The sequence below is a fragment of the Chinchilla lanigera genome, unplaced genomic scaffold (genome assembly GCF_000276665.1).
Source record: "Chinchilla lanigera isolate Chin_1 unplaced genomic scaffold, ChiLan1.0 scaffold00005, whole genome shotgun sequence".
NCBI lineage: Eukaryota > Metazoa > Chordata > Mammalia > Rodentia > Chinchillidae > Chinchilla > Chinchilla lanigera.
In genome coordinates, this window is record NW_004955406.1 from 15,101,935 (window position 1) to 15,115,750 (window position 13,816).

At 39.8% G+C, this 13,816-nt stretch overlaps 1 protein-coding gene across 3 annotated transcripts in view; it reads right to left on the reverse strand.

Annotated features, from left to right (window-relative positions):
• The window catches only part of Tnr (tenascin R), a 504,972-nt gene that overhangs the window by 94,687 nt on the left and 396,469 nt on the right, over positions 1 to 13,816 (reverse strand). For all 3 annotated transcript variants that reach the window (XR_001236464.1, XR_001236463.1, XM_013520943.1), the window contains exon 19: positions 1,278 to 1,429. Coding sequence is in view for 1 of the 3 variants with exons in the window: in XM_013520943.1 (XP_013376397.1) it covers positions 1,278 to 1,429 (152 nt within the window). In the remaining 2 variants the exon portion in view is untranslated. The remainder of the gene's footprint in view (positions 1 to 1,277; positions 1,430 to 13,816) is intronic.

Consider the following 13,816-nt stretch of genomic DNA (forward strand, 5'->3'; position numbering starts at 1 on the left):
TTTTATATAGGCAATGACAAAGATTTGCAGATAAGGGCCAGAGCTTGGTATTTGCTCAGCAGCATGGGGAAGGGGTGTTCAGAGCCCGCCTGTGGAAGTGCAGAGGCCCCGATGAACAGGCTGGAGGGTTATGTTGATGCCCACTTGCACTGTTGCAATGTAGAAAGGATTCAGGCTCCATATCAAGCTCCCAAAGAGTCGGGGGAAGTAAGTTGGACTCTCCAATAAATCTTTTGCACCCCAGAGTAGGAAAGCATTTCTCACCAAAAGAATGGGACCAACTTCCAATCATCTAGTCACTGTCATCCTCTTAATGCACACAAAGCAACTGCATATCATTCACATTCTGAGCTGCTTAAGTGCTAATTTCATTTAACCTCCAATACGTCAGCTGTGGTGTGAATTTCCAATTATGCTTTAAGAAGGAGGCACAAATATGTCAGAAACATAGAAGAAAATGTCTCCCCAGAGTGGCTGTTATGAGCACAGCCACCATATAACTCTACTCAGAAACTTCCCATTCTGTAACATGGAAAATCCAGCACTGTGTGTTTTAGCAGTGCTAGAAGAGATGTGCAGGAGACTTGGGGTGCTGGGACTGCATCATGTCCGGGGCCAGGCTGCACTGTGAAACTCCCCTGAGGTGGGGCTTTGAGAGGTGGGGCTGTGCGGCTGCCCATGGCAGGCATGGCAGAAAGGCAGCGACAGCAAGTGGTATCTTTCTTTTCCTGGAAACAGGTGCTCCCTGAAGGTTATGAGAGCTCTAAGGAAGAATCAGGGGCCTGGGGAAAGATGAGGCAAGGGACAGCTCTTGCAGCTAGAGGTGGCTATCCAAGTTCTGCTCCTGAACTACTCCCCTCTGAGAGAAAGAGTCAGTATCTTGCTACAGGGAGGCTCCTCTTGTGCTAAGGCTCCTCCACTGCTTTATTTTAGCTGCTGTCATCAGCAGGCAAGATCAGAGTGGCTTCCATGAGTCACTACTTCTTTCCCAGCACCTTCTTGAAAAAAGAGCAGCGGGGAGGAAGTCATCCTGGACATCTGACTTTGGCCTAGGCCACCTCAACCTTCATATGCTACTTCTTGGCTCTGCTTCACCCCATCTAGGACTGGAGTGCTGCCTCAGGCCTTTGAGGCAATGGGGAATCCCAGGTTGGACATAGACGGGGTGGATTCAAGGATGGCCAGAAGGAGGGTGGAGTTTGATGGGCAGGTGCTGAGGTGTCAGACCGGAACCCTGAAGATGTTTGCGTGTGTGGAAAGCAGCTGCATGTACTTACAATCCAGCCGCCCCCATCCGTGGTCATGTCACAGTATACTTGCAACTTCTGGCTGAGCTCCCCGTTCAGAAAGATGGTGTAAACCCCACTCAGAGTGTCTCCGTTCATCAAATGCTGGGCACAGTCTTGAGGATGAGAGAACACCCGGCCCTCTGCACAAGAAAAGAGGCAATTTCTGGACAACGTCCTTTCCCCCACTGTGCCTAAGAGCGGCTTGGCTCAGAGAAGGCTTTAAAGGGCCTCATAGCTGGTACTTCAGCAAGAACTGTAAGAAATTCTCAATGGATTCAAACAGTGCATGGGTGTGAGAACTCTGTACTTTTTTGTCATGCTCCTCTTCAACTGATGCTGCATTTATTGGACCATGATTTTATGAGATATAAAGATCAAAGTGCCAAATTCATGGTTTGGCTTCTCTACTTAACTGTTTACTTGATTTTAGGTAAATGGCCCGACTTCTCTGAGTATCAGCTTTTTCACCAGTACAATGGGAATAACAAAGATCTCTCCCCTGTAGATGAAGATGTTTTAATATAGCCAGTGACTGGATGGAGACTTTGGAGGTGGTGACAGATGCAAGGGCCAACAAATCAGTGTTGCGTCTACCTTCCAAATGGCAAAAGGCATCTAAATGAAGCTTTCCATCATCTTCACGGCAGCCATTAAGGCATGGCCGAACCACCTCAGCATTAGTGAAAAGATGGATATCTATTCCTTGTGCAAAACAATCTCCTGATTGTACTAAACGATCAAATGGCCATGTTTTACAATTTGGTTTAAGTTTAAAGAGAGGGCAGGGGAAGTAAATTGCAGCTCATCTTTCAGAGAGAACAGCCCAATTTGTAGAACAATATCTAATTAGCTAAAAGGGAAGCTTAAATCATGCATCTTGAAGAGCTTAGCTTTGGGACACATTTTAGTGCTTAGCACATGAGCCAAGAAGCAGAGAGCCCATGAGAAGAAATTTTCTGGACGGCAGGGGTGGATAGAGCAAGTTGAAGGCAGAGCTTGGTGTGTCAGGAGTGGTGGTTGAGTGCAGAGCAAATACAATGATCTGCTGGGCAAATGAAGAGTGTGGCATAGTTGATACGGTTCTGCATGCTTGAATCTTTAACAGTTATGAAATGAGGCAGTAGAGGCGTCCCACATGATAGCCACTACTGCATCCCCTGAAGGCAAAACAAGTGCACTACAGGTGTGATCTAGGCCACTTGGAAGGCCAGGTGGTGGGTCAGAGTGTCATGGTATGTTTCACAAGGAAAATGACACAGTAACTTCACTGAAACACCTGGTCATCTAAGTCCAGGTCCCAGGTCATCAGCGACTATCCGTCCTGTGTTAGGAAGAGGTTGTGGGAATTTGATAGACCTCATGCAAATCTCTCTGAAGCTGGATTCACTCCGGGCACATGGACTGTCCCTTGGCTTGAAGCTCCAGCACTGTTAAGGGGAGCACCCAATTCAGGGGGTTTGGGACAAAGGCACTGCCCACTTCAGAGAGTAACAGTATGTTTCTATAATATTTGGACTATACAAAGTACATTTTTATTTCCACTTAATTCTTGTGAGAAACTTGAAAGGAAGGCAGAGTGGTATAATCAGAGAGTTGAGAAGGAAATTGCTCAAAATGATCATGCGACTTACTCAGATCGCTTGATCTCAAGTTGGCAGACCCCTGGTCACACGTTCTGTGTACTCAACTACAGCAGGAAACGTGGCATACACTTTGGTTACTGGAGGCCTACATCTATCTGCATGGCGGAGAGCTAACTAGTGTGTGTATTTATTTCACAGGCATAGAAAACCCCCAAAAGTTGCCTCCAAAGGTTCTATGCTCAAGTTAAATCTTTACCTTTCAAAACCGACTTAACTAATATAATAGCTGCTACCTTTCATCTCCAGCATGTCTTAGAACTCTTTAAAGTTCTTGATTTTACTTATTCTTAGAGATTACAGTTGCATTTCAGGTGACAGGTGCTAGTGTCCTCTGTCCCCTCTCCCTGTTGGTTTGGAAGCATGGGTACTATTTCCAGGCTATTCTTTTTTTTTTTTTTTATTAGATAGATTGTTGGTATGTACTTCAGGCTGGCTTTGAACTCACTATGTAGCCCTGTTTGGCCTTGAGCTCATGGCCATCCTCTTGGGCTAACCTCCTGAGTGCTGGGATTACAGGCACGAACTGCCACATCTGGCGTCCAGGCTATTCTTGATGTGGTATTGGAGCAATGAGCACATCTGTCTTCTCCCTCATCTCTTCTCTAATTGCCTGAACTTCTCATTTTTAGATCAGCACATAATATTCCTGGCCTTCACTTTGGTCCTACCTTACGGACTAACAGCTTCTTCTCATGAAGGAAAATTTCTTAATTCAATCCCAGGTCAGCTTCTTAAAGGAACTTAAATTTCTGCCCAATCTCTAGTGTGTCTTCAACAAAACATTTCCCCTCAAACTTCAAAACAAAAGCCTCATTCAAATACACCAATAAAACCAAATCAACTTTCAGAACAGGGAAATACATGATCTTATATAAGTTTCTTCACATTGATAATGTTGATTAATATGTTAGGGCTCAAATATATTAATTGTTTTAAAGCTAGACAATACAAAAAATATAATGAACTGAGATGACTTGTCCTGGAGAAGGAAAATTTAAAATACATATGTGAGTAGCTGTCGTATAAAAGAAGACTTTATGCTTCTTTTTATGTCAGAAAGTGGGAATAAAATCAACTTAAGAAAAAAGCGTTGACTACAGGGCATCAACAGTGGCTGGGATAAAGATCACGGATGGTGCCCAGGGAGAGGAAGGACCATGCTTTCTTTCTTCTTAGGCCCTGTGTTAAGCTGGCCGGTGAAGGTGCTTCTCAAATGTGCTTGAGGCTGGTGCACGGTTGCTGGGTGTGCTTGCTGTACCCGTGATAAACTGCAAGACCATCTGTTTGTTTATAGATTTGATTTACTGCAACTGAGTCTGTGGCATTAGCGGAAAGACAATCAAGAAATATTTTGCTTTTATGGACTATAAAGAGCAGCAACCTGGGATTTGCCCATCCTGGGAACTTGGAGAAGATACAACACTTACCATGAAACCACGTGTCTCCCACCTATCCTAGTTTTCAACACTGCCATGTTCTGCTGCATACTCACCAGTCCTGGATCAAAATACTGTTCCTTTTCATCAGATAAGAGAAAGGAGAGGCTTATAATAGTTTGCAGGGCTTTATTAAAATTCAGACTTCTGTGTTCCATTGCAGATCTGTTAAATCAGAACACCAAGGGATAGGCCCCAAGACTCTTACTACAGCGCCTCCAGTGGGTCTGAAGACCTGCTGGATTTGAATTCCTGTATTCGTAGTATACATTTTCTTCTTCTCAGAGAGTCCTCAAAGTAGAAGTGACAAACTAGGTAATGCTCCAAGGAGGCTTGTGGTTTGTGGCCTACTTGTTCTGCCTAGATCCATATGATTGGGTGGATAATTGACTGAATAGCCCCCCACCTCTCTCCCTCTCCTCCCCTCCCTCTTCATCTCCCTCTCCCACTCCTCTCCTTCCTTTTCATCCTCCCTTTCTCTCTTCTGTTCTCTCTCCCTTTCCTTCCCAATCTCTTTCCCAGTAGGTATGTCCCGAGTGGGCTTTTCCCAAGGCTTAGGTTGGATGTGATGGGATAAGAAGTTCTGTTTAAGCTTTGTGTTTCAGTTCTTACCATTGCAGTCTGCTTTGGGGGTTATTGGACTTCGGGCAAGCTAATAATTCTTATTCTGCTGGATCAGTGTGCATGCACTGGGACTTCATGCACTCTGGGAGATCGTTAGGCCCACTTTCAGATTGGATGCACATCGTTTGCTATCACCAGAAATTCATTTTTAACCCTGACCCAGATTATCCCAGTAATATTATCAAAGGCAGAAATTTTAGTTTTGAAGGCAAACCTGGAAGGCTTTTCTCCCCTTTGGTGCAATACAGTGAGCCTGACCTGACAAAAAAGCTTTTTTTCCCTCCCTTCCCTGAGCTGTGGTGATTACCAAGCTCACAGGGAAGCACGTCCAGTGATGGGTACATGGCAGTGTCTCATGGTTAAGTGTTTCTAGCTGTAATTGTGAGATCAACAGGACAGGGGCACTCACCAGAAGAACTGCTCAGAAATTGGTTTGTGTTGAGCATCAGAGGCTGAATGCTGAGTGGAGTGGAGCTATCTGTGAGACACGCAGTGCAATCAGAGGGCTCCCTGCTGCTGGGAGTGGAGGGAGAGGCTCTCTCCGTCCTTGCCCTGCCCTTAGTTGTGTTGTGTGCTTGGGCACAGTCTTTAAATGGTCCGATTTAAAAGCTCAGGAGAGTATCTGCCCGCTGCCCACTTTAACGTCCTCAGTACCAGGACCGAAGCCGTGACATCAGCACTTTTCTCTGAGCACAGCCTCAGCAGGCTTCTCTGTAAGTGACGGACAAAGTGCGGCACTTCACAGAAGTACAGGTGACCTCCTCTGACTACCAGTGCTTTGATTTTTTTCCCCCCAGAAGTAGGTTTGTCGTTGGCTCTCCTTCTGCCTTACGTGTTACAGTTAATGGCCCATGTTTGCAACGTAGCTGGCTAGACTGTTGGGGGCGGTCTGAGTCCATGACAGGGCAAGCTTACACATTCAGCCCATGTGAAACCATCTGAACCTTCTGACAGCATCTTCCAACTCATTTACCTCTTATGTTTATTCTCTTATGTATTCATTCAACAAACATATGAGAAGTATCTCATAGGTTCTAAACACTAGGCTAAGAGCTGTAATTATAAAAAAAATAGTTCCACCTTTCAGGCTGCTCACACTCTGATGGGAGAAGCAGACTAATACAATCTTGAGTTTTAAGTGCCCTGGGACAGAGCTAGACACAGGAGGGTAGCAAAACTTCAATGTGGGCATGCAGTGAAACTGGGGACTGGTAGACAGTGTGAGAAGTGAAGGTCTGAGATGAAGCAGGGCTTGCCAAGTGCTAATCCGACAGGGTTCTTATTTTAGGAACTGATGGTTAGTCACACGGTGGAGAAGGAGGCTCCAGGCCTGTGTAAAAGAACAGCTTATTTGGAAAACTGAAGACTTAGCAGGAGAACAAAGCAAGAATTGGGTTGGTTGGATGCAAGGGACTGAGGGATGCACAGAGTTCATCTTCCACTGAAGGTCTATTGGATGAAGAGTCTAGTGGTGGACTTTAGCCTGGATTCTTTTTTTTTTTATTTTAAAGAGAAAAGAACAAAAACAAAGTAAAAAAAAAACAAAGACACAAACACAGCAATAAAAATAATACAGAATTTCAAACAAGGTGATGGTAAATTAATGATGGTTGCTGTATTACATATTGTTGTCTTTAAATTGGTTATTCAGATAACCAGATGGTCTCGACTCTTTAGAAAAACCCTTCTCTGCAGCATGGAGAATGAATTGTATGTAGGTGAGACTGGAGGCAGGACCCCATTCAGGAGATGGTTGTAAGAATCCAGGGGAGAGGAGGCAGCAGCCTTTAAGGGGGTGATGCCAATGGAGAATCTCCTAGATAATAGAAAGCTTGGCTTTGTTTATCCTGTTTGGAGTTATTGAGGGTGGTCCTGGAGCTCTGCAAACCCCCTGGCTTCTGCCCAAGGGCAGCTTTCAATAAGCGTCTGAATATCCATTCAAAGGTCAGCTAAAGGTGACTAATAGTAGGGGAATTTTCTGACATAATTTGTCCTGTCCTTTAAACTTGCCCTGTATCAGAAGACCCAATTTCATGGTAGGTCAGGTTCGTCACAGACTGGCATTGCACACATAGCCCTTCTCTAACTCTTGGTTCCACATGGCAAAGAGGGCTGGCATAGTAATGCCTCCAACCTGGTCTCTCTGCAGCTCTTTTGGGCCCATAGCAGTCCTAATGTAACCGGAGTGATCTTTTTATAATGCAGATGTGATCTTGTCTTACCCTAGCTCTCACTTGCCAAAATTCCCTACAGGCTTCTTCATTGCAATTAGAATAAAATACAAAATCCTGACCGTGCCCAACCTGCTGTTGCTTTGTCTTGCCTTCCTCCTGCTCTCTCACTACTCTTCAGACTCACTAGTTTTCTTTTAATGGACTGAACATACCAAATATCTCTTCCTTGGGGTGCAGCATTACTCTTTAGACCTGGAATGATCTTCTGTGTGTGATTAACTCTCACCATTGGATAACAAGTGCTGGATAACAAATCTCAGTTTAAACAGAGCCCTTTCCTGAGCACCTTGGCTAACACCAAGGACTGGGATTGGGAGAGGAAGTGGTAAGGTTCCTACTGTGGGAGCTGTCCTCATCCATTTTCTTCTTCCCTTGCATGCAAGTTTCATAAGGACAGTCATCTGACTATCTTTTTCCTCCCTCTATCCTCAGCATGTGGAATGAAGTAAGTGCTCATAAATATTTGTTAAATATATGATGCCATGTGAACACTATATATTTCTCCTATCATTAAGAAGGGGAGGTTAAAATTAGGTTTTCTGAAAACATTTGGGACAACATAATTTAAAACAGACCAAATCAAATCTTGCTATAGTGATGTGTAAGGTTCTTCTGTAATCTTTACAACATCATCTCCTTCTACTACTGTTTGACAAAATCTACCAGTTACCTAAAGCAGGAATTGCATATTCCTGTCCTATGGAGTACTATAAATAACTCTGTGTAAATAAATTAAAACTGAAGTTAATGGACCAATTTCTTGAAAATAACCATCTTCCAGAGGTCACCTAAGATGAAATGGGACAACCTGGCATGATAACTACGTTTAAAAATTGCATTTGTAACTCAAATCTCTACAAAAACAATCTCTAGTCTCAGGTGAATTCACTGTTGAATTCCACTCAGAATTTAAAAGAGAAATGTTGCCAGTTTTATCTAATATATTCAAGGAAATAGCAGAGAAAGGAATATTCACCCGTTCATTCAGTGAGGCCTTAATTACTCTGCCTCAAGCAAGCAGGTAAACAAACAAACAAACCAAAGACAAACAGTATGGAAAGGAGAGAATAGATTGAAAGAAGGTCTGAAGTCCTATTTTTGCTTCTCTTCTATATTGCCATAGGAAAATTGTGACCTACCTATTCACATTTAGTTGTTTTTTCTCAGCTATATAGATTACCAGGGAGAGGAGCTGATAACTCCAAAGGAACATTAGCTTATCGGACAGACTATGCTCTCACTGAAGAGTAAGACGTACAGTGAAAGACAAGAAATAAAATAGAAATGCTTGGTATGAACTATATCATACAACAGAGAAGACGAATACAGGATTCAACCATAGCTAAAATGTAAAGGAGTGGGAATGAACAGGCATGATTGAGGAGCTCTTTGAGAGCAAAAAGGGCAAGGTTAAGAGAAGAAAAACATTTTTAAAAAGCTAAGAAATTCCAAGGATAGCACCCACATTCCAAAATCTAGGTAATGGAGGTCCTAAGAGAAAAAGAAAAAATAAGAGGAAATTCTTAAATAAGCAATGAGGATAAATATGTCAGCGCTAAAGATAAAGCATCGTAGATTTAAAAGGCTCATTGAGTGTCAAATTGAAGATGAAAAGATAAATGAACTGTAAGACATGGAATGAAGTGTAAGACTGTCAAAAAAGAAAGGAAAACATTTTAAACATTTATATAAGGAAAGAACAAATCATCCACAAAATAAGAATCTGAATGACATTAGACTTCCCAGTGGCAACACTCCTTGTGAGAAGACAGTGGGATAATATTGTAAATATGATGGAAACAGACATTTATATATAATATTTTATGTCTGATCAACTCGTAATTCAAATGTGAAGGTATAATAAAAAATAATTCCCTAGGAGTAGGAGATTTCAGATTTGCCTTGGAAAATAAAATCCAACGTTGAAAATTTGGAATAAACACACAAATAAGCAGAGTGACATATTCTGGAGCTATGATTAACTACTTGGAGAAAATGTCTTACTTTTTTGTCTGAATAAAAGACTGTAATCAGAGAAGAGGAAAATGGAGAGCTTATCTGGAACAACTGAGGGACGGAATCTAGTCAGTCTGTGCAGGAGGTGGGCAGTGAGGAGTGGAGAGGGGTTTGCCAATGAGTTCAGGTACTTATAAAAGAACACTGTATAACTGGTGATCTGAACAACTAATTTGAAGGCAACAATATGCACTACTACAACCGTTGCTGAATTGCTACCATCTTGTTTAGTGAAGCTCTGTATCATTTCTAATTTTTTAAAATTATTTTTTATTCTCTTTAATTGTTTGATCAACCTTGCATTCTTACATCTGGTAATTTGAGCAGCTTCGTTGAAGATAACAATATGTAATACAACAACCACTGTTAATTTCTTATCATCTTGTTTTGAAATTCTGTATCAGTTTTATTGTTTCTTTGTTGTTTTGTTTTTGTCTTTGTTGTTGTTATTGTTATTGTTCTTTTCTCCTTAAAATGAAAAAAGAACCCACTGTGATGATTTGCTTAAAAAAGAAAAAATGGATATGGTCTTACATCTTAATAGCTGAGTCTACGAAAATACTAAGAAGAGAAGTACATCACGGGTAAACTGATTATGGATTAGCAAGGATAAAAGTATACAATAAAACAAAAATAACTACAGATGCAGTAGAGATTTAAAAAAATCTTATGAATGATTTCATGCTGCTAACTTCTATAACTCAGAAAAAATAAATAAATTCCTATAAAATTATGAAGAATCAAAACTGGCTTCAGAAATCAAGGATTTAGAAGAAGAGGTGATGGAAAAATAAGTTGGATATTTAAATAAAATAACTACAGTAAATATATATTGCCACTAACTATGGTATAAGTCAGAAGCTAGGGCAATATTGTGAGGGAATTAATGGTAGTATGTCTTTTACCGTAATAAAATTTTTAAAAACATTCACAGTATTTTTGAATACCACTTTATTGATCAAAGGCTTATGGCAATCTGTCAAATAAAAACATGACGGTATGGTCTCATGCAACTTATTTGCTGGATTTGGTATCGTGCACCTTCTGGCTCTTTCCCCAAGTCAAAATGACTACAAAAGGTAAATATTTTGAATCAATTCAGGAGACTAAGGCAACGATAACAGCAGAACTAAAGACCCTCACAAAAGAGAACTTCAAGAACTGCTCCCAAAAGTGGCAGGAATGATAGGGTGTATGTTCAAAGTGAGGGGGCATTTGGAGGGAAATTCATGGCAATATGTCTTTTATTACAGTAAATTTTGTAAGACTTAAAGAGCCAATAGAGTTTTTGATTACACCTCATATGTATTTAATTTTAAATATTTATAAGTGGGAAGTGGTAGTCAAATATTCTGTCCTAGGCATCTTATTTTTAAAAACCAGAGGAAGGAAAAGAAGGAGGAAGGGGAGGAGAAGGAGGAGAAGGAAAAAAGCAAGCAAACAGGCAAGTAGGCTACATTTTTTTCTACAAAGTTGTGCGTGTGGTTTGCATATGGATTTCAAAGCCCTTGAGGAAGTATGCATAAGAAAAGATGTCAGTTTTGTTTATGATTGTAGATATAAAAAGTCTAAACAGATAGTAGCTAACCAAATTCAGAATGCATTAAAAATTCATGTTCAGGTGAGGTTTCTTCAAGTTTAGTAAATAAATGTATAAAAAACTGTCACTGTGGTTTACCTTATCAGTAAACTAAAGAATAAAAATCATATAATTAATTAAACTTTACCTAAAGTTTATTTCAAAAACTCTTCACATGTAATGGAAAAAAATTCATACCTTGCTAAATGTTTTAAACCTGAAATCTAAGGAGATGACGTTCTTCTTTATTTAAGGTTAGCCAATTACATATTTTTCTATATTTTAGAAAAAAATAAGTAGCTATTTTCAGTTAAAAACGTTGAAAAATACAGGTTTAGCAAAAATTATGCAGCATAAAAATTTAATTGCATTTCCTTTAAGCATGGGAGCAAGTCAAAGTTAACTAATGCTGTCATTGTTCAACATAGCTCTGCAAGCCCTATATAATGTACTAAAGATAGAAAAATAATTAAGGGGTGTAAGATTATAATAATAGAAATAAAACTGTCATTATCTATAGATTACATACAACATTTACCTAAAAAATTACTGAGAACAGTAGGTAATTAGAATTAATAAGAAACTTCAGCAGGATTGCTAGATACTAGATCAATATATAAAAATCAATATTTTTTACATCAGCAATAACTAACTAAAGAATATTTCTTAAAATTACATAAAAATCACAACACAATAAGAAATTGCAAAGTGTTCATAAATTAGCCAAGAATATAAAGATTGCTATATGGAAAAAATTTATACTCTGAAAACATAGAGACAATTTAAATAAATGAAGATACACTGTTCATACATGCATTTAGGAAGGATGGCTTAATATTTTAAAAAGGCCATTTCTCTTCACATTGATTTGTAAATTCATTGAAATTCTAATCTAAATTCAAGTTGAAATTTCTTTTGTAGAATTTCCTCAATCAAACGTGGTAAACTAAGGTGATGTATATGGAAACACAAATATCAAATTTCTAAGTCAAGCTTGAAAAAAGGCCTGAGAAAATTAGTTCTACCCTATATTAAGGTATTAATATCATTATAATAAGCTATAGATGTAAAAAGCACAATGTAGTGTTTGCAAAAAACAGATCAATACAGCATGGAATAAAATAGAGAATTCAGAGTTCAAAGACAGTCATGTACATATGGGAACTTCATGTACAGTATAATAAAGCACCACAAATCAATAGAGAATAGATGGATTATTTAGTACATGACGTTAGTAAAACTGGTTTACTATAGAAAGAAAAATGAAACTATTTCACTACTTATTGACAAATATAATACAGACTAAATATAAAAAGTCTGGAAAACAAGTAAAAGAGTGTATTGAACAATAGCATTGCCTGCTGGCAGAGAAGACTAAGAAAGACTTCTAAAGCTAAAATAATAATAACTAATACTATCAAGAACTCCAGTAGGCAAATGGACAAATTGCCAGCCTGAATTACATAATGAGACACTGTGTCAAAGACAAAAACAAACAAAAAATAAAACAGTAAAGCTGGGCATGGTGGCACATGCCCGTAATCTCAGCACTTGGGAGGCTGAGGATCGCCACAAGTTCAAGGCCAGGCTAGACTACACCGTAAGTTCAAGGCCAGCCTGAATTACATAGTGAGACCCTATCTCAAAAAATAAAAGAGAAAAAAAGAAGCAGAAAGAAAGAAAAGGAAAGAAAGAACAAACTATGTGAACCGTCATTTACAGAGAAAGGAAACTCAAAAGGCTAATAAACATATGAAGAGATATTTAAATTCATATACTCATAAAAAGGAATTCAACTAGAACAATGAAATAGCAATTATATCCTTGAGACTGTCAGAAATTATAGTCGTGGACCTTGTTAAGTCATTAAAAATGACATATGCCATTAGGAAATGCACGGTTGTAGGCAGTGTATAGGTAGAGAGTGCTACTTAGTTAAATTATGTAAACACATATCCTGTGACCAGCAATTCCTCCTCTGGGCATATAACTCACAGCTGTTGTACAGATCCCTAAGTACAAGGTATTTATTGCAGTACCATTTGGAGTGGGTGGAATGTTGGAGACAACCTAATGTCCTAATCTTTAGGAGAATGGGGAGCTAAGATGTGATCGGTATACACTGTGCACTGTTTTGCAACAGTTGGAAGCAAAAGACTATAAATGTGTGAAACAACACAGATGGGTCTAGAAAATAGTGCTGAGTAAAATAGATGAGAATAGGGAATAAGTTATGTAACCCCATACCATTGCCATACATTTAAAATATATTCAAAGTAATTTAACAAGGACGGAGTTTTCCAAAACATGCAAAGGTTACCCATTTAACACATTAGCATGGTGCATACAGAGTGGGGAAGGAGAGATGGGGCAAAAGGAAATAAGTAGTTTGGAGGCTGAGGTCAGTGATATGTGATAAACTGGGTGGTATGATTAATTCAAAGCTCTGTTCTGAATCCACCCATTTATTCATTTTGGACATGCATGGGAATATCTCTCTCTCTCTCTCCTTCTTTCTTTCTCTCTCTTTCTCTCTCCCTCCTTCCCCTCCCTCCCTCCCTGGTTTGCTTGCCTTGATGGAAGAAGAACTCAAGCTGCTTCTAAGCCACGGAGCAAAGAGAAGCCCTCTCAGCTCCACCTTTGGTGGGGGTGACATGTGGCACACATATGAATGGATAGAAATGAATAGTGATCACTGGGATTTCTTATCCAATCAAAGAATCTGATAACTGAATTTTCATGATCCACCATCTATTGTTCCAGATCTAGACTTTGTCAATCTTCATTAATTTTCTCCACCTCAAAACTGATGCTTGTGTTAGAGGAGACCCCAGAGTTAGCCTGAAAAGCCCACAGAGCAGCTCACCCTGGGTGTGCAGTAGCAGGGACTACAGCAAAGGTAATAAAAGACAACTTCCCATTACCCATCTCTGGGTACCTCTGCAAATGATAGTCTTCGCTTAACCTCAAGGTCACGACAACCTATTTTATAGCG